Here is a 26,939-nt window from a genome sequence, read left to right on the forward strand (position 1 = left end):
TCTTGTCAATACACAAATGGGAGCTACATATCCATGTCTTAGTTTCACCTTCAGGAGCCACACTTGAGGATCTTCTCCCAACTGGAGACTTGAACTTCAAAGCTGAAATAATTATAGCTTACTCAGCTGGAGATAGCACAGAGCTGACTTTACACCATCTATACGCCATAGAAGTCGGTCATCAGTACTGGCTTCATAATTCCCACACATGTAGAGGATATTAATGGCAAATATATTTTCTCTAAATCTGTCCACTGTTTATGCCTACAGTATCTTCTGAGACCCTTAGTAACAAGATAAATCAAGAGGCCTGATGGTCTGTTCTTTCTCTGGCTGGACTGTCCGGCTTTATCGTTCTCATATTCATTGTGTGGGTTCTGTGTGGCATTCTTACCGTATTCGATTTCATGTTCCAGTGCTCTGCAGTGTAGTTAGTGAGTTATTACCTCATTCTGCATTCTATGGCGCTGTGCTGATCTGATAAAGCTTGGTGCACAAAGGAGGTGACTTAACTTTATTATTTGAGACATCATTCCACTTTCCTCCAAGGCCAGCGCTACAATGTCTACCCTGTAGCATCCTGAAAATACATGTCCAAGCTTCAGTTCCTCTGGTTTAAACGTCAAAAGCTACTACCCAGACACTCGACTTACTGGAAAATCTTTCATTACATTGCAAATCAAAATCCCATCTACAGACATCTTAGGCAGGCTTTTCAGGGCCAATGTTGCTGTATACATGATAAAATCTTATTTTTTTTTTATCTCATGAGCTGGAAAAAAATAATACCGGACATCGTTATTCCTCATTTCGGAGTTATTTGTTTTTTTTTTTCCCTGGTTCTCTAGGAAACAAAACACTGAAAATATTGGCTCTTTGTATAAAAAGAGAGGGCTTTATTGGATAGAGGATCTGGCAAATTCTGTGTAGTAAAAATGAGTTTTTAAATAGATAAAAGATAATACTCCCTGACTGTGTATTTTGCAAAGCATAGAAAGCATGATAATTTTTAGGGTATGCACACATTGCTGCTGTTCCTTTTGTGGTTCTTGATTAATCTGACTGTATTGTATCACTTCTAAAAATTTAAATTTTTTTTTCCTTGTATGTATGAACACACACAAGAAAAATCTGATGTGTTTAAAATTCCATGTTCTGCAATGCGTTACTTCAGACGTTTGATCATATCCAACAAAACACCATGGAAACACATTGTAAAAGCCTCCAAAACACATGGAAATCTGACTATGAAGCATGCATACCCTCAGCCTTGGCACCCAACCACATGAATGCAAGTCCCAAAGGACAAAAATGCTTGGCTTTGCATAAGCTCTGCTGTCAGTCACAATATTTAGAAGAAAGGATGGGCGCATTACATTATAGTAGAAGGTGCCAGGTACTGGACTGCTAATTAAAGGTTTTCTCCTGGCAAGGGAATGAGGTCTATGTCACAAGACCGATCCTGGCTGCAATCCACTGAGCAAAATCTTTTAACATTTCAGTCAGTGGGGGATCGATGCCAAAGAACCAAGTGAGAGCAATCCTGTTTTTGGCAGGGTGTCGCCAAGCACAGGACCGCCAGTCTGACATGGGCCTTAGGTAGAGGCAGAAAATGCTTTACTCCATGAACTCCTATAAAGAGTCGAACGGTCAGGTGATATAAATCAGAAAGGAAAAGAGAAGCTCCAGTATAGAATAATCTGCATCTTATCGTATAGGTTGTGCTGGGTGGCAACGTATTATTATACAGCGGTGTACAGAATACATGGCACTATTTACATTATTCCCAACCCCTGAGTTTCAGGCAGATGTTCATCACATCCATGCAAGCACATGCATTAGCCTCCATATACATCTGAGTGTTTTGTCAAACTCAAGATAAAGAGTCCCATTATTCCTAATGAGCCCATTATTGATTGTTGCATGAGGCTCCAAAAAGTACATATGTTTCTCTGGAGCAGGATCGAAATTTTTGGCCCCATAAATCTTAATGGGAAGAACTGAAAACTGCTTCAAAAATGCATGTTTTACGATTTAAAAGTCTATGGGGCCAAAAATATTTCTGCTCCTGTACTAAAAGCTGTGTGTTAGGACGTGCAAAAAAAAAAAAATAATAATTGCTAATGCTCAGTAACCATACAACCTACCATGTTTTTGGGCTGTAGAAGGTAACCAGAACCTATGGAGGAAACCTATGCAAGTACAGATAGCCCCCCCCCCCCCCCAAGGGCACGAAATGAGGTGGGTATAGCTGGTCCTCCAGTGGCGATTATTAAGGTTTATATCCCCAAGATCAAGATCTAGGAGGTTCAGGAAGAGGCACCTGGAAGGCTGTCCTTTCATTCAAGGTTTAAGACCGGTAAATACCATGTGACATCAGAATATGATTTATTACGGCCAACACAATATGCCAGAAAGAGGCCACTGCAGTAATGAGGGCATGTTCAACATAATAATGTAACAACCCCCATACTTTACAAACAAACGGCCACTGCATTCACCTGGAACTGGAATTTTCAGCAAGGAACACATGGGGCAAAGCATGCAAAACAAAACCCAAGCCATTCCAAGCTCAACTTACAGACCCAGCCTGCTAGCCAACCAAATTATCCTGTCTTACAGTAAGCGAATGTACTGGACACATTTTCTGCCATTGTGCTATATGCTGGGTATCCAGTGTGTCCCTGTTTCTTTAGGGAGGAGTGTGCTACCCTTGGGCTCACCTGTCCTCTGCCTATCCATTATAATGTGTGAGCTTTCACTGTGGAGGCTCTCAAATTTAGAGTTATGACTACAGAAAATACTGGGGTGCCTTTTATGGTGCCCTGTAGCTTATGCATGTATTTGCAAATGTGTGCAAACGAAACCCCTGTTTTTAATGCATACTGTTGGACAGGACAATTCGGTTGGTAGCAGGCTGGTCCGTAAGTTGAGTCTTTTAATAGCTCTTTTAGTGCTTCCTGAGACATTTCTATTGTTTGTTGCATGAGGTCATTTTTATTGAAAGCACAGGAGATTTTGTTTAACCCCCATACATTCCAGTCATTTCAACTATTCGAAAATACACACCTTCTGTTTTTCCAGCAACACAAACATGGCTGCTAATTTTGTTTATTTTTTTAACTAGAAAAGGTGCCAACCTTAGTGATAGTTGGATGCAAGATGCCAGATCCACAAAGCCGTATTAGTTATTACAAAGCCATTATGCTGATTCATGCAATCGTATGCATGATTTATCTGCAGTAACGGGATCTTGCTCTTTTCTATGAAAAATTTTAGCAAACTGACAAATCCATTTGCAAATCATGGTCTAAGAGTCAGTTTCATTGTATTTCTTACATTATTAATTTTGTAAGTGATGCTTGAATTCTATGCATAATTTGTAAATCTTACAGCTTCAGCATGCTTCCTTGTGTTTCAAATGGAATCAATATAAATACAGCCTTGCTTTCTTAACAGCAGTCTTTTTCTGGCACAAGAATTTGGCTCATTAACTGCACAGGTCACTGGTGGTGTCCTTGACCCCTCGTTATCCCCGTAAGCTATCCCTAGGGGATAAATGACTAGCCTTTCAATGCAGACTGTCAGACCGAGGCAGTTGTCTGATGATCCTGTGCTTCCAATAAAAATGACCTCATGCAACAAACAATAGAAATGTCTCAGGAAGCACTAAAAGGGCTATTAAAAAGCTCAGATTTTCCAAAGTGTCACATACTGGAGGTTGTTTTGCTCAGTTTGTTCAGGACTGGGGCACCGCCCTGCCAACCTCCTGTACGTGCTGGAACATTTTCTGTGCCCATTGACACTTGTGTCTTCCTCTTTCCTCTTCACCTCTGCTATTCAGTGAACTTTATTACTCCTGTTGTTCTGCTGTATTTAGGATGGAGACTCCCTTGTTTTCTTTCATTACTTTTCGCTGATGCTTGTGCCAAAAATATATAGAGCCACAATGCGACACAGAGCAGTTTATACAAAGCTTGTGAGCTAGATCTCTTTTAGATGCATTTCTCCCCATGAACTGCAGCAGTTCTCATGACCCTATCTCAACCAAAAAGATGGCCATGGATAAGGAAATATGTTTCTAGTTGCCTATTTCTACATAAAAGGGCCCACAGAACTAGCATGTTACAACATTATTAAACGTTCCTAGCCTATGCTAACGTGATGGGACACATAATGTTTCTGTAGCGCTATCCCTGCAGAAGCAGCTGGATAGGATGGTTCTTCTATTCTTTGCCTGGACCTCCTCAAAGACCTGAGCCCCTCCAGCACACCAGGCCAAGTGCACAAAGGTTGTAATATCACAGAAATCACTAAAGGTAATACCAGGTACACAACAATGATGCTGTATCAGAAAACAGATGCCAAACAGGTTAAGGAAGGCAAATTCTATATTGCCACGCAGTATGATTAGTAACGGTAGGCATATAAGTGGATTGGCAATAGTTGTAATGCAGTTAAGATACAGTATGATCTATAGTCAGCAATAGACCTATAACACTATGCACCTGGATCAGCATAACCAGTAGCAAGGTCTCTGTGATTGCAACAATGGGCAGAAATGTGGATGAAAATAACTGCATTCTGGAGACTATACTGTCAAAGTGAATTAAGGGGACTATGCTAGGACTAGGATAACTGGATGGAGGTACCCTTTATGGGAGAAATAGATGAAGGCTTCTAGAATGACTTTAGAGGGGGTAGTCCTTTACTGTGTTCTTCTGCTATAGGTAGGATCCTTTAAATTGCATTGGTGCACTTAGCAACAGTCATGATAACGTTTATGTGCATTAAAGGGTGATATAGGTGCCTTCAGTAAAGGGTGATATAGGTGCCTTTTTATAAGAGCAGTATACATTATGTCTTGCCTTTAATGACTTAGTCCCTACTAGCAGTTTGAACAATGGGCAGTCCCTTTGCTGTGGGGTGGCTGTATACTTTCACTAATGAAGGGGGCCCCCTTAGTCTCTCCACAGAAAGCCTCCAGAAATTCAGCAGGGGAAAGTAGAGGGTGAGAGGATGCTCTGGTCTCTCTGTGGCAATGGTACAGATGCGATTGCTGCAGCCTGTGCTGTGCTGACTCTGGTGTCTCTTCTGGCCTGGCCTCTCAGCGGTTTGGTCAGTATTCAACAGATGTGCTCTCATCTGTTCCCTTGGCGCCAAGAGACAGAGCCTAGCTGAAGAGTCCCAGAAAAGCAGCTATAATACTCCTCCTTGCCCCATTGTCTCCTGGAAATGATAGTGCAAAGTGTAAGCGCCACAATATGGCTTACGCTCTAGATTTCACATCCCTTGATCCTCAGCTTTTTGCGTAGGAATCCATAGACGTTTCTGGCTATAGTTTTCCCTCTGCTGACTAGGGGGGATAGTGCAACACAACATTCAGCATAACAGTGGAAAGTGAAAGTAAACTGATTGTTAAGAGGGAAATGTCTCCTACTCCATATTTCTGTAGTCCAACACCTGGCTACATTTTCTGTACATTAGAAACCCTTGTTTTTGCTCAGAGATTTTCCAACTCACTGGACATTCTCTGCGTAAAAGTGCCATTATTTCCTTTTGCAACAAAGAAGAGTAGGGAGGTATTAATTGCAAAAGTGCCACTCTAATTCTTCAGGAGGGAGCTGTACACCAAAAAGTGGTGTTTCCCAGCATTGCCCGTCTTTAACTAGCCGTTGTTTTGACTTTTCTAAATTGGCTTGGGTGTTGGGTGTGTTTTTTTGGTGTGTTATGTTGCCAGACTGCATATGTTGTACATTTATGACACCTGAAAATTTATTTATCACACTCAAAATGGCAACAGTCACTTGGTAACCTCTTTTTTACTTGAGAAGCAAATCTACTGTTGGTGATCTCACTTTGGGTACAGCGCCAACTCCTCTTTGCTAAATGGGAAGCTGGACAAAAGCATTCCACTTGCTGGATTTTTTAAAATTACTTAAGCAAACTTAGTCACTTGCATTCTACATTTTGCAAGGTATACAAAATACTTGCTTTTGAATTCAAAATCAGTCAACCTTTAAACTTGATCTGTGCATGTTTCATACATTCTGCACATTGTATATGGCTATTAAATGTGTGCCTGTTTTGGAAGAGATCATGATGATTACAACAATCCAGTATTTTGAGTTTTTGGAAGAGAAAGTAAATTAAATTAGAAATGTTGCAGCACAGCAAAGTATAACCAGTATAAAATGTACAGCGCATGCAGAGGGTTAGAGAACTTGATGGTACAATCCACAGCATAAGGTATGTAGAAAGGGCCTATGCATCAGGTGCCAGTGCCCTGATGGCATGGTGGAACTATGCTCAATGTGCCCCCATCCCACTACAATAAAGGTAATAATCCTATGAGTTTACACCCTCAAATGGCGATTGACCCGACCACTTCATTAGGCCTCACCCCAGAAGGACAGCGTCTTCTCTCGAGCCAGTGACATTGGTCTGTCTCGACCTGTCCCGGTACTAGAATAGAGAGTCCATTAAGGTTACAGTGCAGAACACAAGCTATCCTCCACCTGTTCTGCAGCACAGTACACTTTTCTTACTTCAAACCATAGGCGTGGAAAGGGATGCTATTCACTTGCAAGACCTTGCTTCTTCCATGATCCAGGCCCTGTCCTTAGGAAAGCTCCTTACTGCAGCCGACCTAAGATAGGGACCAACCACTGAGAGGGGCATACCTAGATGATCACCCTGCTGACACTACCCTTCTGACCCGAACCTTCCCACAGCCACCACTATTCCCTATTCCTTCTGTACACCAATGTTACACAATAATTAGTTCATCACTTCTACTCATTTATACTTTGTTGCTCCTTTTTGCATACACTGCGAAGGTACAAATGAACTCCTCTTCATTAAGAGACCAGACCAGACTTTGCAGAATAAGTGAATTTGTTTACTGGAGTACATTTCATAAAATTTATACATGAATGCTATTCAGTTACACATTAAAGATGTCTCCTACACAATCCTAAGTCACTACAAGTAAGCGGTTATATTTAAATACAAACGGAATTAATTTTATTACAATAACTCTCCCGGTTTTAATGTTTACTCCAACTGAAGTAGAATACTAGGCTACAACATTAGCATGGATTGTGGTAATTGCATTGGCTGTGACAGTGGTATTGGCTGTGACAATAGTGTGTGTACCTTGTGGCTTAAACACTTCCCATGCTTTTCACTACCAGTCCTCCAACTCTGGGTCCCATCACGGGTGGACTCCTTCCTCCAATAGCAATCACATTGCAGGATGTATGGCCTCCCTTCCTTTCAAACAAACCAAAAAAGAGCACTACTCCCTGGGAAACTCTCCCTTATATACCCTCACAATGGGAAGTGACCTTGCCTCCGGCTGATGCACAGTTACACTTGTTTTAACCCCACTGTCATTGGGCTATAACACGCATATAAATACAGTGATTACAACAGCACCTGCCAACAAGTATATGTCAGAGTTTTTCAAATGATGTGCCAAAGCATCAACCTATTACACAGGGCTGTACAATAAAAAGGAGCAAATTACAGATTCCGGTCAAAAACAAGTACAGAGACATGATAGATTAGCAGAAGAGAACTTTTAACTGTATGACCATGCAAACTCAGATGTGGGGATACATTAGACACAATATTCATCAGCGATGAGACCCAACCTTAGATAAACAGAGCTTGCACAGTGGACAGGCCAGCACTGGCTAGACCCATAGTTTTATCCTTTTGGTCCAAGGACATACAGATATAGGATAGGGAGAGATTTTGCAACAGGTTTAACACTGTATGAACTAGTCATACAGCATGTTAAAACAATGGCATTCATTAACATGGTTGTTACCAAAATTTGTTCTTACATCTGTAAATGAAAGTAGCTTATACCGCATCATTTTTTTATACACACACTGGGACCATGTTTCTGGTACAAATATTTTTTTAAAATGGAAATCCCACAACTTACAGTATCTCACAAAAGTGAGTACACCCCTCACATTTTTGTAAATATTTTATTATATCTTTTCATGTGACAACACTGAAGAAATTATGCTTTTCTACAATGTAAAGTACTGAGTGTACAGCTAGTATAACAGTGTAAATTTGCTGTTCCCTCCAAATAACTCAACACACAGCCATTAATGTCTAAACCGCTGGCAACAACAGTGAGTACACCCCTAAGTAACAATTTCCAAATTGGGCCCAATTAGCCATTTTCCCTCCCAGGTGTCATGTGACTAGTTAGTGTTGCAAGGTCTCAGGTGGAAATGGGGAGCAGGTGTGTTAAATATGGTGTTATCGCTCTCATTCTCTAATACTGGTCACTGGAAGTTCAATATGGCACCTCATAGCAAAGAACCCTCTGAAGATCTAAAAAAAAGAATTGCTGCTCTACATAAAGATGGCCTAGCCTATAAGAAGATTGTCAAGACCCTGAAACTGAGCTGCAGCACGGTAGCCAAGACCATACAGCGGTTTAACAGGGCAGGTTCCACTCAGAACAGGCTTTGCCATGGTCCACCAAAGAAATTGAGTGCACATGCTAAGCGTAATATCCATAGGTTGTCTTTGGGAAATAGATGAATGAGTGCTGCCAGCATTGCTGCAGCGGTTGAAGGGGTGGGGGGTCAGCCTGTCAGTGCTCAGAACATAAGCAGCACACTGCATCAAATTGGTCTGCATGGCTGTCATTCCAGAAGGAAGCTTTTTCTAAAGATGATGCAAAAGAAAGCCCACAAACAGTTTTGCTAAAGACAAGCAGACTAAGAACATGGATTAGTGGAGCCATGTCCTGTGGTCTGACAAGACCAAGATAAACTTATTTGGTTTAGATGGTGTCAAGCGTATGTGGTGGCAACCAGGTGAGGAGTACAAGGACAAATGTGTCTTGCCTACAGTCGCATGGTGGTGAGGGTGTCATGGTCTGGGGCTGCAGGAGTGCTGCCGCCACTGAGGAGCTACAGTTCATTGAGGGAACCATGAATTCCAACATAAACTGTGAAATACTGAAGCAAAGCATGATCCCCCTCTATTTTTAGATTGGGCCCCAGGGCAATATTCCAACATAACGACCCCAAACACACCTCCAAGACAACCACTGCCTTGCTAAAGAAGCTGAGGGTAAAGGTGATGGACTGGCCAAGCATGTGACCAGACCTAAACCCTATTGAGCATCTGTGGGGCATTCTCGAACTGAAGGTAGAGGAGCGCAAGGTCTCTAACATCCACCAGCTCTGTGATGTCCTCATGGAGAAGTGGAAGAGGACTCCAGTGGCAACCTATGAAGCTCTGGTGAACTCCATGCCCAAGAGGGTTAAGACAGTGCTGGTAAATAATGGAGGCCACACCAAAATTTGGACATTTTGGGCACAATTTGGACATTTTGACTTAGGGGTGTACTCACTTTTGTTGCCAGTGGTTTAGACATTAATGACTTTGTGTTATTATGAGCGGACAGTAAATTTACAATGTTATACAAGCTGCACACTCACTACTTTACATTGTAGCAAAGTGTAATTTCTTCAGTGTTGTCACATGAAAAGATATACTGTAATAGATTTACAAAAATGTGAGGGGTGTACTCACTTTTGTGAGATACTGTATGCTTGTTAGAAACATCCATGGTTATGTAAAGGTAATTGAAGAAAAAAGTATTTGGCGAAGTGAGACTGTTTGGGTATATGACCTTTTGCATACCAAGAGAAGACCAAACTCCATTTGGCTACACCATCCATGGCCAGTGGTTTCTAATCAAGACATCTGCCTAAAGCAGTTCTATGCATAAGAAGTTTTTAACTGCGGCCTTACAAAATCAAAAAAATGCAAATATAAAAGTTTAAAATGCAAATGGTTACAAAAATTAAAAAAGCTAAAGGGAGAAGGCCCTAATTTTATGAATGAAAAGCAGAGCCAAAAAGCTATCAAAGTGACAGCTCAATTCCAGTGATTACTCTGGAAGCACTGCCCTGCTGTTGTGGTCTGCTGTGGTCGGTGTATCAAAAGCAGTGTCAGTTATCTCATATCTATTTATCTATTATATTTTTTTGCTAGATGTGTGTACATTGCATTTTTTTTTTTTTTTCAGGCTGGACGTGTGGATAAGAATCATCCAACAGTCAGTGGCCACACAGCTCCGGTACTAGACATTGATTGGTGTCCGCACAATGATAATGTCATTGCCAGCGCTTCAGATGATACTACGATCATGGTAAGTGTAACTTGCTCATTTATGGCTAAGCCACCTTCTGATCTTCTTCCATGTCTTTCCAACACTATATAGAGGCCCATTTAAAATGGAAAATCAATACTACTCTCCACAGTACTCTACAATAAATATTTCACACTGCCGCTGCATTTTTAATTTCATTTACAAAATTAAGAGCTCAGAGTGGAGACTGCTGTGTTTTTTGGAGGTTTTCTGTGCCTGTGTAGCACTACCCCTGTAGGGGTTGCAGATGAATGTGATCCCCCACTCCTGCACAGCCAGACACACCAGATCTTCACAAGCACCCAGAGTCAGAGAACAGCCGTGACTGTTTTTTTGTTATTTATTAGAAGGTTAATAACTTGGATTAGGGATGGGAGGTTATGAGATGCCCACTTGACTTCCAACAACTTCAGGGACAACTTCCTATATATATATATATATATATATATATATATATATATATATATATATATATATATATATATATATATATATATATATATACACACACTGTATATACAATCTCTTCTCTTTCCTTCAGCACAAACATTTGCTTACTCCAGCTGAATAAATCTTGAGATGATTTGACAGGCTCCCAGTCAGATTTAGCAACAGCCCATTACAGGCAGGAAGTTAAGTGTAGTTTAGATATAGTGAAACCGCATGTAACTTTTCCTTGTGGCCACTGATCCCAGCACCACCTCTTCAGGCACTGCCAACCCACCTGACTGGAGCTGCCCCTTACCTAGCCCTCCTGGCTGCCTCTCCACACCAGTCCACCCGACTGACTCTCAGGAGATCTCTCAGGGGAAGGACTGAAGACTTAAGCACACCGCTGTCTTCAACAGTGTTGATCTACTCACTCTGTCCTCTCTTGTTCCTGTTCCACCAGGAAAGCCTCATCCCTTTTGTGTTTTTTTGGCAGGATCCTTCCAACACCTGAGCCTCGGCCTGAGGCAGGATCCCCCTCCCCAAAACTAGGGGATTCATCTCAAGGGCCACCGACAGCCTCCTCAATACTGCATCTCCATCTTCCACCCGACTGCCCCTGCTGACATGGCCCATGTCTATTTATGAGGTTGTATCTGTCCCCTTACAGCCCAATACTAGGGATTGGCTGAAGCCTCATAAATTTGCATGGCAGCTCCTCCTAGCCCCCGCCCTCTAATTCTAGAAGATTCTCCAACCTTCTAGACCAGGGGGAGGGCACCAGAGAGCTGCCAAGATAAGTCATCCAGCCCTGAACTTTAATGAACCCTGACCAGATTCCATGGCTCAGGCTTAGCCCTGAGCCAAACTATATTTAAAAAACACAAAGGGCATCCCATAAAAAGGGAAGGGAAAAAGGTTTTTACTTAGAACCATAGACCTTATACAGTGTATGTATGTGTGTGTGTGTGTGTACATGTATGTATGTGTGTGTGTATATATATATATATATATATATATATATATATATATATATATATATATATATATATATATATATACACACATGCATAATAAACAAATAAACATATGACAAAACATCTTATCTAGGGTTTCCTGTGCCAGGAGTTCTGCTATAGAGCCCGCCTTTAGACTAGGAGCAGCAGGGAACTGCACTTCAGCCGTATGTATCAATTGAAAATAGTGAAAGTGCATCCATCTGGAGTGTCTATATTTAAGAGGTAGGTCTCTGAAGGGTAACAGTGTTCTGTAGGCATAATATCCTCAAGCGTTTTTATTCTGAACCACGCGCAAAGCTGAGGATCTGATATCATCCTAAAGTGTGACAGGGATGGATTGCCCCATAGTGGTTGGTAGGGGGACCACTGATTGAGATGCATGAATCTCCTCCTAGCAACCACTCAGACTCGCAGCGTCACCGTAGTGGGATTGGGAAGGGAGGGATAAGCTTTAGGCCCTCTATAGACTAAGTTACTAAGTTCCATAAGGAAGCCCAGAATGGCCGCTTCTAAACAGACAGCAGCATTGGTTCTGGATTGCTAAAACCACCATCGAACAGTTACCAAGGTAGCTGTCAAATAATACACCATCAGGTTTGGTAGTGCTAGTTCACCACAACTTACAGGGAGCTGAAGGGTTGACCTGGCTAGGCGAGGAGGAGATCCATGTCATAGAAAGGAGCCAATGCAGCCATCAATTTCTTTAAAAGAGGAATTGGGAACCCAAACTGGACAATTTCTAAAGATATAATTGTATTTGGGGAGATAGATCATCTTCAGTATATTTATGCGTCCTAGGAGGTTAAGTGGCAGATTAGACCAATTGGAGCAATGTTCTTTAAGTTGTACAGCTATTGAGTATAAATTAAGTTGGTGGTTCATCCCCATCCGGGGGAACTGATCTGTGGCTGCATGAGGCACACACGGAGGACACGCTGCATGGTTATCAGTGATTTTTCTTTACCCAAACAATCATTCTGTCCTAATTGGTTGCAGCAGTGTACTCTCCGGAGATGCCTCAGCAGGTCATCCCCCGTTATTATTATTCTCTGTTACTTTTCGGTTACATCTTTGGTGCCTAAGTGTTGGCCACGTTGAAACTTTACTTCTACAGGGTACGTGTATCCTAACAACTCCGGAAGAAGCTTGAACTTCAGGCGAAACATGTAGAGCATCTGGCTACATGAATCTGTTCCTATGTGCAAGTTGTATTCACATCTTTAAGGACGCTCTGCGTTGCTTTGGATCCTGGGTTGCCCTGTTGATCGTAACGTATAGCTTCCTTACTTATCTACATGTGGTCCCATTGTAATTTTTGCAATTTATAGTTGTTTGCATGTGTATGCCTTATTGGCAAGGTTCATTCCATTTGCCATGTGTATTTTGATCCACCATTATCGCCCCCTAGGGGGTGTGTGAAGAACTTTTTCTGTTCTTTCTGGTTTTATAGAATTAATGAAGTGTTTTCTCTTTTATTTATTGTGCCTTGAAAGTCCATTTTTTCTCTGTTTTTCCAAATTTAAGTTGGTGAAAGGATCGGAGGTCTCACCTGATCCCTAAATATTTAAACTCCTCCACCCAGAGCAGAGGGGTTTGAGTCGCATCCTCCCTAGCTCAGGAGTCCACAGGAAAAAGGACTGACAGTCCAATTGATGCTGACACCTGAAAAATGTAATGTAGATATAACAGAGTATCATCCGCATAAAGCAAAATGTTTTCCTCCAGAAAGCCAACCTTGAGACCCTTGTTATGCCGGGACCTATGAATCAATATGGCTAAGGGTTCTAGGGCTAAAGCAAGCAAGCAGGGCGAAAGCGGACACCCCTGGCTGGTCCCTCACTGCAGGGGGAAATAACTGGAGAGAATGTCATTAGTACGAATTCCTGCCCGAGAGAATTTATATACTGTACCCAGTAATTGCATAAATCTATGCCCAAATCTGAACCTCCTCAGAACCTCCCAAAGATATTCCCCCCCCCCCCCTCCATGGAATCAAAAGCTCTAGCTGCAGGCATCACCCCAATACAACCCCCCTGAAGCTGAGGCAGCACATTTGCATTTTGTTGGCGCTAAGGGGTTAAAGCCGGCTTTACAGTAGTAGATTTCAGTAAAACTTTGGTATGTAATTCTGGTATGCTGGCTGCGCAAAAAAAAAAAAAAATGGCCTGCAGTTGGGTTGTAAATTTAACTACAATTTGTTGTACGTAGATTGTATAGATGTTGTTCTACATCACAAGTTCCAAGCTACGTGGATGTCTGTTGGAAGTCGTTGAGGGCAATTTTGTGCTTGTAACAGAACTGTCTCCCAAGTGGTTTCCTTTTTACTGCCTTTGTACATGACCGGATGCTCATTCAGTATAGTGGCATTCAGTGGGAAAAAAATCTGACATACCTGTAAAATTCATCTGTAAATATGTAATCCCAAAGCAAAAATTTTTTTTCCTTGTCTTGAAGCCCTCTTTTTTATCAGCTGAATTTTTAGATTAATATGCATTTGGAGCAGAATTTTTGAATCATTATCCACTGTGGATTTACAGAAAGACATACACTATATTGACAAAAGTATTGTGATGCCTCCCTTTTACAAGCCCATGAACTTTAATGGCACCCCAGTCCTGGTATGTAGGGTTCAATATTGAGTTGGCCCACCATTTGCAGCTATAAAAGCTTCAACTCTTCTGTGAAGGCTGTCCACAAGGTTTAGTAGTGTGTCTATAGGAATGCTTGACCATTGTTCCAGAAGTGCATTTGTGAGGTCGGGCACCGATGCTGAATGAGAAGGCCTTGCTCGCAGTCTCTGCTCTAATTCATCCCAAAGATGTTCTATCAGGTTGATGTCAGGACTCTGTGCAGGCCAGTCAAGTTCCTCCACCCCAAGCTGGCTCATCTGTGTCTTTATGGATCTTGTTTGTGCACTGGTGCTCAGTCATCTTGGAACAGGAAGAGGCCATCCCCAAACTGTTCCCACAATGTTGGGAGCATGAAATTGTCCAAGTAAATGTCTTGGTATGCTGACACCTTAAGAGTTCCCTTCACTGCAACTAAGGGGCCAAGCCCAACCCCTGAAAAACAACACACACCATTATCCCCTCTCCACCAAATGATTTGGGCCAGTGCACAAAGCAAGGCCCATAAAGACATGGATGAGCAAGTTTGGGGTGGAGGAACTTGATTAGCCTGCACATTCCTGACCTCAACCCGATAGAACACCTTTGGGATGAATTGGAGCAGAGACTGTGAACCAGGCCTTCTCATCCAACGTCCGTGCCTGACCACACAAAAGCGCTTCTGGAAGAATGGGCAAACGCTCCAATAGACACACTCCTAAATCTTGTGGGACAGCTTTCCCAGAATAATTGAATATTAAACTCTACAAACTAAGACTGGGATGCCATTAAAGTTCATGTGCGTGTAAAGGCAGACGTCCCAATACTTTTGGTAATATGGTATACGTGTTCAGTGGTCCATAGAGCCACAACTTAAACTATGCATTTGTGTCAGTAGGCAGGAGGAGTACGTGAAACCTCTGGCTCCACACTTTCTCTTGCCAGGAGTCAACATAACTCTGTGCTAGCATGCTACTGCATGTAATCTCAGCAATGATACTGACAGAAGAAAAAAAGAGGTGACGAGCAAGCCATTAACAGCAGGCTATACCATATAACCTTATATCTCACTAGGTTCTATATCTATTCCATACAAGTGTGGGGGGAAGTGGAACAGCCATTTTATTTACCATGCTTGTATAATACATCCACTTTCCGATCTGGCTTCAGCATGCAAAATGTTACTGAAACCCATGAGCTTGGGTTTCCCCGTCACAAGTGACAAATTAGAAAATCCTCAACATAAAAACTGGGATCATTACATAAATTATATCAATAGCCTAATCATGAATTAAAAATCAATGGTGCAGTTAATAGTCAAATACAACATTGAGTTTTAATTCACAAATACATCATTGATTTCTAATTATTGTAATGATCTCAACTTTTTTTTATTTTTTTTTATTGAAGATTTATTAATTTTTCACTTCTATTGATTAGGTATAGAAGCTAGCTGTGATATTTATATATGGTATTTGAGAGCACTAGGGAGTGTGATTTGTATTGGCAGCTGGCTATATTCTTTTTTAGTTTATTAGACATAGTTTATTTAGGGATAATAAAAGCACAGTAATTAGCAATTTGTAACACCAGGTTCTAATTTACTAACCTGCCTTCCTTCACATTTTCTCCCTTTTATTTCTTTACTTTTATTTCTAATGGTAATTGGCCTGCAGAAGCATTTCCTTTTCACTCTTTTTACATATTTTTGCACTTGTAAACATTTTTTTATATAGTTTATTTTTTTGTGCATTGAAAGCCTATTCAAAATGAGTATTATTTATATGTGAGCAGCAATGGATGGTGATCTGAACGGTCTAACCCTAAAAGGTTTAATCAAATGTAAATTGGGGTATAACCTTAAAGCAGTATTATACACAAAAACATTTGTAAACCCTTGATTTTTATTTTTAAAATAAAAATAGCAAACATGCCTATACTCACCTGCTCTTTGCAATGTTTTTGCACAGAGCAGCCTCTACATCGGTTGTTCTTCATCGGGTCCTCTTCTTCCACGTTCCCTAGTCCCACTGCTGTGTCCATTGAACCCCCCCCGCCCCCCGCTCTCGTGTCACAGCTTTTGATTGACAACAGTGGGAGCCAATGGCTCCCGCTGCTATCAATCTGTCCAATGAGGAGAGCGACAGAGGTTGGAGACGCTGCGCTCATGCACATTGCTGGATCGGATCAGGCTCAAGCTCAAGAGGGGAGCTGCAGCACAGAAGGTTTCTCACCTTGCATTAAGTTGAGAAACCTTGAGACTTTACAACCACTTTAACCACTTCTGGACCGGAAGGTTTTACCCCCTTAATGACCAGGCCATTTTTTTGCGATACGGCACTGCATTACTTTAACTGGAAATTGCGTGGTCATACAACGCTTTAGTGGTATTTGATCACCTGTGCAATTTTTTTTTTCCGCTATAAACAAAAAGAGGGGCAATTCTAAAAAAAAAACAAAACATTTTTACCTCAACCTTTTTTTACCTTTAAAGATTTAACATAAATAAAAGCTGGTCATTGTAAGCCTCCCTGTCAGTGTTAAATGGTTTATCTCAACACTCTAAGTGATACATCTGCAAGAGAGCTTGTTCTTTAGAAAAACAGACTTACTGGCCAAATCTTCATGGGGGAAAGAAAGCCTAAAAAAGAAAACTAATGCATTCATCACATCTAAGAATTGGTAAGCTACAATAAAATGTTTGCTTTTGAGTTTAATACCACTTTAAAATGTGATGGTTGCATTAGTTTTCTTCTTTAGGTTTTTTACCTTATTTTAACCTGGGGAGCCGATCAGTAGCAAACTTTCTGTTGCAGGGTGTCTCACTCGAGATGGCGGATCATTGGAGACAACTTTGGTCAACAACCGATTTAGATAGACTTTATTAACAAATTCAAAATACACAAAAAAATATCTGCGCTTGGAATAAAAATATATAGGCAGCCAGCACAGTTGGTTAGATTACACCATGTAATGAATGTACAAAAGAAAGGCAGCGCCAATGTAAAATCTATGTGACACAATAACAGTCCATACAAAAAGTCCATGTAAAGAGTGAACAAGAAGATCCTCCACACACCAGCGGGTGACAGATGGATAAAATCGTGTCACCCAGCACCACAAGAGTATAAAGTAATCTGCTTACCAGAGAGTGTTCACTCTCAAATTATAAAGAAGTCAACACCAGCATAAAGATACAAGGAAAGATGATATTCTCATAATGGCAATAAGCTGTCCGTCACGATCAATGAGGATGTGATGGTGATAAATAGAGTACCTTCCCATGTCCAATCAAATACAGGATCCAAAACAAACCACAATGGTGCAGTATTTATCAACAAAACGGTATTGATTGATTTAAAACTATGCACTACAAGCAATAAAAATAAAGGAAGCATGTCTACATCAATAAGAATAGGCCTCGGATAATAGCGTGCTTACGTCCCAATGTTCCGACCCGCCTATTTATCACCATCACATCCTCCTTGATCGTGATGGACAGTTTATTGATATTATGGGAATATCCTCTTTCCTTGTTCATTTAAGCTGCCTTTTCTTTTTTACATTTATTAACAAATTAAAGTTGAAGTCCAGCTAACACTTTTTAAGCAGTTGCAGCAACAGTTTTTTTCATTTTGAGATAATGGAAAATAAAGTGGAAAATACAGCCACCACATATAAGAATCGATAATATATCAATACATTTTTTTATTTTAATACCGCATTAAGTGGTCCATGGAGACCTCTTACTAGATATCCCCTATTTATAATCGGATTTTGATCAATGCATCATGTAGGCAGATGCAATCTGCACTCCCCACTGTAGGTGGCACTCCAGAAGTTCCAATGCAGAAGGGAAAGAAAACTGGGAGGAACTTGGTTCATCTATGATTTCTGGTGGTCACGAGGGGGACAGCTGTCCAATTGGATGCTGGTGGCCCATGGGACCTTGGCGGTCAGGGCAATGTCTGTTTAAACCCTGGCTCCCGGTTCTGGCGCGCTTGTTAAGAGTGGCTAGTGGAGAGACAGGTTTCTGTCAGGGACAGCACATAGCGTCAGGGAGAGGATCCAGAGGAGTAAGAAAAGTGTAGGAACTACTCTATCTCCACTTAGGAAGCCCCCTTTTTGGATGTGGACTGGCCAGGCCGCCTTCCTGTTCCTCGTTGCAGAAGCTGCCGGCATCTTCTCAAGGTATGCTGCTCTGGTACAGTTTGGTAAGTGGCTCCGGTCGGCTGTGCCTATCCACCAGGTCTATTTGTACATTGTTGGAACTTGCTTAACCACTTGCCGACCGCTGCAAGTACATATACTGCGACGGTCAGCCCCTCAGAGGCAAAGTGACGTATCGGCACGTCACTAGCTTGTAAGGGCTCTGGGGAGCGAGCGCGCGCGCTGCCGGAGGCGCGCTCCCACTCGGTCACGGACCCCCCCCCCCCCCCCCCCGCGTGTGCCCAGCGGACCTGATGTCTGCCGGGCACTCGCGATCGTCCGTTAGAGCGGGAGAAAGGCAGGCGGCTGATGTAAACAAGCCGCCTGTCATTCTCACCTGTGTAAGAATAGTGATCATACGGTTCTACTATGTAGGACCGTTGATCACTGTTCCTACACCTCAAGCCACAGCCAATCACAGTTAGAAACACGCCCCTAAGGACACACACAACCCCTCCCTCTCAAAAAAAGTTAACCCCTTCACTTCCAGTGTCATTTTACAGTAACAGTGCATATGTATAGCACTGATTACTGTAGTAATGTCACTGGTAACCCCAAAAGTGTCAAAAATGTCAGTCAAGGGTCCGATCTGTCCGCCGCAATGTCGCAGTCCCGCAAAAAAAATTCGCAGATTGCCGCGATTACACATTAAAAAAAAAAAACAACAAAAATGACAAAAATCTTTCCCTTAGTAAACGCAATAACCAATCAAAATACGCTTTTTTGCGTTTTTTTTTTTTTTTTTTTACCAAAAATATGTAGCATAAAACAAATTGGCCTAAAATGTTAAATTTTGATTTTTATATTTTTTTTTTTGGGGGGGAATTTCATATAAAATAATGTGAAAAATATTGTTATTTTTGCAAAATTGACAATCTTTTTTTTGTTTATAGCGCATGATCAAAAAATCGCACGGGTGATCAAATACCACCAAAAGAAAGCTCTGTTTGTGGGGAAAAAAAGGACGTCAAATTAATTTAGGTACAGCATCGCACGACCGCGCAATTGTCCGTTAAAGTCACGCAGTGCCGAATCGCAAAATAGGCCCTGGTCAGGAAGGGGGTAAAATCTTCTGGGGCTTAAGTGGTTAATACACTGTTCTCATCTACCTCGACCTCTGTGTGATCTCTGCTCCCCACACCACGCCGCATCCTGCTCACAAGCACAATGATCTGTAGTCACATGTGAGGCTCAGAATGTATGGCCTGTAGGAACATGTTAATGAAAGCCCATCCTGCCCACTGAATTATATGAGGACACGGTGTCTGATGTGCTGACAGGATGTCAGTAGGATGCATAGCTGCCAATTGTCCCTGATTTTCACACACCGTCATGGGTTTTCAGAATTTCCTGCTGGAAGTATTTCTCCCGCACAAATGTTTCTGGTTTCCAATTTAGGCAACGGCATGATAAAATGCTTCTCTATCCTAGATTCTATTGGTAGCATGTTTCCTATAGGGTAAATGTTTTTATTATATTTAAAACCAATTCTAAAAATTCTTTAAAATGTTTGAGGGTTGATGTAATTTAATTTTATTTTTTTGGTTTTATTTATTTAGAGCACTGACATATTGACATATTGTAGTGCTGTTTTGGCAGCAAAGGGTGGGGGGTGGCTACTCAATATTTGGTGGGTGGTCGTAAAGTTATGACTGATCCAGTTGTTAGTCTCCATTGTTTCCCTCTAGTGAGATTTTGGTGTAGTGCTCACTGTTCACCATTGGATGACCCAATTAGGTGTGCTCGCTGCATTTGTTTTTTTTATTTTTTTAGACCCCCCCCCCCCCCCAGGGTTTTTACTTTGTCAAGCCAGTATCCCAACTTCTGTATTAAAGTGCCCCCCCCCCCCCCCCCTTGGATGAATGAGCACAGGGAGCACCTTTTGGACAGCAGGAGAGTCAGTCTGGGGGGAAAGGAGTATTCGATGTACATTGTACAAGCAAACTTAGATATACTTAAGCTTGGTTCACTTATATGCAGCTCTCCATTTGCCCATTTGGACGGACACAACAGGCCATTCATTTGATTTACAAGCGTTTCCTGGAGGGAAAGGGTTCCTTCACTTTTTTTTTTTTTTTTTTTTACAACATGTCTGCATGGAAATTGCATTGTGCTTTTGTACCATGTGATATCCATGTGCTGGAAACCGCACAGCAATTTTCAGTAAGTGGGGGCGGCATTAAGAGTACCCTTATCTTTTCTGTGCAACCCTGCAATGTGTGCAGTTGTGGGAATGCATGTGATTTACATGCACTCCTGCACCCGCATATGTTTGGCCCTAGCCTAACAAATTGAAGCCACACTCCAGCCCACACTGTAGTTGCAAAAGCAGTTGCATCAACCATTTTTTTTCCTCTTTTGGGATAAAGGTTTTACATGAATAAATAAAATCTGATCATTGTAAGCACCCCTGTCAGTGGAAAATGGTTTGTCTCAACACCCCAATTGCTACATTTGAAGGAGTGCTTGTTCTGTTGAAAAACAGCAGGCTTACTGGCTGGATCACCAGATGAAAACAAAGGAAAGAAAGCCTAAATAAAGAAAACGAATGCAGCCACCCCCAAGGATTGATAGGCTGCATAATAATACATGTTTGTTTTGGATTTAACACTGCTTTAATTGGAATCACTTTGCAAGGGAAGGTCTTCCCCTTTGTTTTATCAAGGTGGGAAGCCAGTCACGGCACAAGTGCATCCTGTACCATGGACTCTGGGAGCCATCTTAGGAGAGCCTGTGCCTGAATGGTCAAAGAGTTCTCTGGAACTTTATGTGCAATCTCTGAGACAGATAGTGATAGGATATCTACTTCATGCTGTGCAGTTGTTGCCCTGCCCAATTTTGTGTCCTCTGCAAAAACTGATATAGAACTCCTGATCCCGACCTCAATGCTGTTTATGAATAAATTGAACAAGGTTGGTCCCAGGACTGAGCCCTGGGGCACCCCGCTTACTACCTCAGACCAGTCTGAGTATGCGCTGTTTATTACCACCCTTTGGACACGCCCTTTTAGCCAGTTCCGTATCCAAGAGCAAACCCTGCTGTTGATACCTGCAGACCTTATTTTATAAATTAAGCGCTTGTGGGGAACTGTATCAAACGCCTTAGCGAAATCCAAGTACACCACATCTACTGGTCTCCCCCCTATCTAGCGCACAGCTCACCTCCTCGTAGAATGTTAAGAGATTGGTTTGACAACAACGCCCATTTGTAAACCCGTGCTGATTAAATTGCGATTAAATTGGATCTCATTTAAATAGATGTTGTATTTCTGAGTTTCACATGTGTGTGTGAAATGCACGTGAAAGGCAGGTCCATAGATTTGTTCATATTTACTACAATGGGCTGGTGCAAATGGCTGTTCTGGGGCTGCATTTTAGTAGCATGCAGCAGGGCCTATTGAGAGACGTTTGCACTGCAGCCAAAGAAGGTCAGTTGCAGTCTTTGCTGTGTTTAGCATTTAAACCCATGTATGTGAGCAGCTCTCCTTTCAAATGTAAAAGGCAGTGTTTGACGGCCTCCGTTTACAAGAGTCATGAGGATGCAAGCTGCGATAAGTTCTGGCATAGAACCTCTACAGTCCTGTGAGTTGAAAAAGGAAACACTTTAAGCAAGCTTATCATTTAACTAGTTTAATATACTGTAAATGAAGCTTCTGGAACATTCTGGGAATGAGGCCTACATAGTACCTTGAGCATGAAGTGACAGGTTAAATATAGAACATGCACAGCGGCCACGTGTCTCACTCTGGTGTCTGGATCTCACACTGTGATACAGCACTTCTAATTATACTTCACTAGAAGGAGATGAGAACAGGGAAGCGACTAAACAGATGCCAGAAACAGAGGCCAGTGTGTGACGAGGGCTGAGGGATTCCAGTAAATTCTTATCCAGGCATCAGCATATGGTCCATTTTTATTATTGAAGATGCAGGAAGAGCGGCGTCTCCTTTGTTTAACTAATGTGAACAGCTACGGGACGGAGCCAGAATACAATATTACTGTTATGCACAATCACTATAAAGCATTACTAGGTCTCCAAAATTCCCTCCTATGACGTGAAAGCAACAGGGGGGAGACTACAGCATGTGATTAGATAAATGGAGACCTGCAGTTCAGTTGTAATCAGAGATATGGAAAAATAGGATACTTTTATTTTTATTTTTTTTATCATTTTCGTATATGGAGTGTCTTTGATATACACTGCTCAAAAAAAATTAAAGGAACACTTTGAAAACACATCAGATCTCAATGGGGAAAAATATCATGCTGGATATCTATACTGGTATGGACTGGGTAATGTGTTCGGAATGAAAGGATGCCACATCGTTTGATGGAAATGAAAATTATCAACTTACAGAGGGCTGAATTCAAAGACACCCCAGAAATCAAAGTGAAAAAAATAATGAAGCAGGCTAGTCCATTTTTCTGAATTTTAATTGCAGCAACTCAAAATGGTACTCAATAGTTTGTATGGCCCCATGTGCTTGTATGCATGTCGGGGCATGTTTTTTTTCTGAGATGACTGATGGTGTCCTAGGGTATTTCCTCCCAGATCTGGACCAGGGCATCACTAAGCTCCTGAACAGACTAAGGTTCAACCTGGTGGTGTCAGATGGACCAAAACATAATGTCCCAGAGGTGTTCTATTGAATTTAGGTCAGGCGAGCGTAGGGGCCATTCAATGGTATCAATTGCTTCATCCTCCAGGAACTGGCTGCATACTCTCGCCACATGAGGCTGGGCATTGTCGTGTACCAGGAGGAACCCAGGACCCACTGCACCAGCATAGAGTCTGACAACAGGTTCAAAGATTTCATTCCAATACCTAATGGCAATCAGGGTGCCATTTGTCTAACCTGTGGAAGTCTGTGGGTCCCTCAATGGATATGCCTTCCCAGATCATGACTGACCCATCACAAAACCGGCCATGCTGAACAATCTTACAGGCTATATTGCGACACACAACACTGTGTGGCGAAAAAGAGGCACATCACACCAACATCAAAACCTCATCCCAACTGTGAAGTATGGTGGTAGGGGCATCATGGTTTGGGGCTGCTTTGCTGCATTATGGCCTGGACGGATTGCTGTCATTGAAGGAAAAATGAATTCCCAAGTTTATCAAGACATTTTGCAGGAGAACTTAAGGCCATCTGTCTACCAGCTGAAGCTAACAGAAGATGGGTGTTGCAACAGGACAATGACCCAAAGCATAGAAGTAAATCAACAACAGAATGGCATAAACAGAAGAAAATACGCCTTCTGAAGTGGCCCAGTCAGAGTCCTGACCTCAACCCGATTGAGATGCTGTGGCATGACCTCAAGAAAGCAATTCACACCAGACATCCCAAGAATATTGCTGAACTGAAACAGTTCTGTAAAGGGGAATTGTCAAGAATTACTCCTGACCGTTGTGCACGTCTGATCTGCAACTACAGGAAACGTTTGGTTGAAGTTATTGCTGCCAAAGGAGGTTCAACCAGTTATTAAATCCAAGGGTTCACATACGTTTTCCACCTGCACTGTGAATGTTTACATGGTGTGTTCAATAAAAACATGGCAACATTTCATTCTTTGTGTGTTATTAGTTTAAGCAGACTGTGATTGTCTATTGTTGTGACTTAGATGATGATCAGATCACATTTTATGACCAATTTTGTGCAGAAATCCATATCATTCCAAAGGGTTCACATACTTTCTTGCAGCTGTAAATGTTCTGGATCTGTTCTGCACCGTTTTTTACAGCTAACCTATCAAATTAACCAGTTCCAAAACAGTTACCTTCAAGGAATGCCTATGAATGGCTGGTGTCAAAGATAATCACATGTGCAGCACCATGGTAACTGCAGATCAAGCAGAAGCAAAGTTGGCAGGTTCCTTAGCAGTAAAGGATAAGAGGGTTTAGTTCAGCACTGATATCTGGCCATCATTGTGAGGTGAGTCACCTGCCACCAATAAGTTTTGGGTGAGCCAATGGGCTTCGTTGCACAAAGAAAGAAACTTGATGTCTCCACAGAATGACCAGCCCCACCAACTCATCCCATATGAAGCTACACCCTAAGGAGCTGCAAGTAGAATGGGATCCCCCACCCTGCACAGCCAGGCACACCAAATTTCCACAGGCACTCCGAGTCAGAGAGCTGCTCAGTACTTTGTGTTTTTTGTTTTTTCGAGGGATTAGAACTTGGATGGGGATTTGGAATGATGGAATGCCCACTTGACTTCAGAACAATTCCAGGGAGAACTTTTTTTCCATATACACTTCTGTTTCCTCCAGCACTCACTTGCTTGCAGTACTCCACTGGCACACTGATAGTTAATCTGACGCCTGTAATAAGCAGGACCCAAGGCCCCTTGGCGTGTAAAAAAAGGTCAGTGTCCAGCAGACATCCCTGTTACTACTGATCCCAGCACCACCTTTCAGGCACAAGCTGCCCTTTTCCCTAGCCCTCCTAGCTAACTTCTCCACAGTCGTTCCAGACCGCACACTCACCAGCCCACCCGGCTGTCTTCTCAGGAAAGCTCTCCGATATGCTGACCTGTTCCTGCTGTCCTCTCACTTGCTCCCATTCCTCCAGGAAAGGACTCCTCTGTGTGATGTAGAGGGTCCCTCCAGCACCTACTGCATCTGGAAGCTTCTTCAAGGTTCCAGAAAACAAGATGAGGCACCAGAGATGCGGTTTGCTGAGTCATCCAGTCACTCAACCCTGACCCAAATTCATCCCAGGCCCTGCTCTCAGCCAAACTATTTGCCTACACTACCAAAACCTATTTACACCTAACACACTAGCTAGAGGGTGCTACACATACACCAATATGCTCCAATACGTTTTCCTCAGTTGGTTTGAAGAGCAAAAAATAGTTATATATATCCTTTTTTTTTTTTTTTTTGTAAGCTACATTGCTACTGTTGAAGTCAGCGTTTTAGAATTAGAATTTTTTTTTTTTATGCCAGAAATGTTTTTTATTTTTTACTGTTTAAAACACTTTTTGTTATAATTTGCGTTTTACTTTTAAATGTCTCCTGGGAGTTCTTGTGGGGTCATGTGAATCCACGGAAGCTGGTTTTCATACTAATTTGTGTTGAAATTAACAGAAAATGTTACATTATTCTAATTTTTCATGGTGTGCCTAATTTCGTTTTCCCATATATTTATGAAAGCTTTCCTCTCCATCCGAAACATGTGATAGTCTATCCCACTGCAAAAATATATAATGCTGTGAACGTTGTTTGAATTGCTTGTTAGGCTAGGAACCAATGATTGGCCAATGAGCTCCAATTTGCATCCTTCACTTAGATGAGTGTTATCCCACTTGGATCAATTGCACTCTTGATGATCAGTTTTGCTCCAAACAAGCAAACTCAATAGACCTACCACCCATTAACCTCTGCTTAATTGTCTGAGTACAGTTGGAATGGCCAAAGGTTTTTTAATCGTATCGTTATCTTGGGATACAGAGCTTGTCTGTTGTGATCACTTTTTCCCATACCAAGCTTGATCCTTAGTTGTGTCAGAATTTTTTATTTTTTGGGTAAAGAGATTCTTTAGGATTTGTTCAGGAAGGGAAATTGTAATATCATTACAGATTCCTGTCTGTTATGGGTCTTTGTTACACAATTGAGTGCTGGGTGGCATAGCTGAGTTCTGCAAACAAGTGATGTGCTAGAGGAAGAAGTGGAGTGTACACAGATACTGTATATAGCGCTGTGTATACTAGGAAGTTGTCCCTGAAGTTGTTTGAAGTCAAGTGGGCATCCCACACCTTTCCATCCCCATCCAAGTTTATTAACCCTCAATAAACCAAGAAACAGTTGCGGACTGCCTTTGTCTCTGCAATGAATGTGAAGATTCTTTGTGCCTGTCTGTGGAAGGAGGGGGATCTTATTTCATTTGCGGCTCCTACGTGGGGTGTGCTACATGAAGATATGGCTGTTTGCCTGTGTCCATGTGCCGAGTGAATATGTATGGGAGTGATTTCATAATTATCAGTCAGCTGCTGCAACTGCAGGGCTCTAAGTGGCAAGGTCTGCATTCGTTAGACATGATTTTCCTTTGGGAGCAGCTCACCAAAAATGTTTTGTTGCGGGGAATGCTCATGATTTGTATCCTAGTGCAGACTTCTGGGAAAATCAGTAAGCCAATTACACAAGCAGGAAATGACACATCTGGGGGATGTTCTGTACACCATCTGTGTACAGAACACCTCCAGGTAGCCATATTGCATTGCATTTTACAGAAAATTACAGAGCTGCAGATTGAAAAGGAAAGGTCATTTTTAATAACATTCAATTACAATATGACTTCTGTTGCAATTGTATATGCTATAGTAATATTTTTTGTTTGCTAATTTTTTTTCTCTACGAAAGTAGAGTTACCCTTTTAACCTTTAAATATGGAAATGCTTCTTCACATTAAGATCTGTGAAAATGTGAAATAGACTCCTTAAGTTCTGACCAGCTCAGTAGATTGTTAAAAAA

At 41.8% G+C, this 26,939-nt stretch overlaps 1 protein-coding gene across 3 annotated transcripts in view; it reads left to right on the top strand.

The window, feature by feature from the left end:
- The window catches only part of CORO6 (coronin 6), a 137,559-nt gene that overhangs the window by 62,557 nt on the left and 48,063 nt on the right, over positions 1–26,939 (top strand). For all 3 annotated transcript variants that reach the window (XM_082244859.1, XM_082244858.1, XM_082244857.1), the window contains exon 3: positions 10,076–10,198. In XM_082244859.1, coding sequence (XP_082100985.1) covers positions 10,076–10,198 — 123 coding nt within the window. The remainder of the gene's footprint in view (positions 1–10,075; positions 10,199–26,939) is intronic.

This window comes from Pelophylax lessonae (assembly GCF_965119305.1).
Source record: "Pelophylax lessonae genome assembly, chromosome: 2".
NCBI classification, from domain to species: Eukaryota; Metazoa; Chordata; class Amphibia; order Anura; family Ranidae; genus Pelophylax; species Pelophylax lessonae.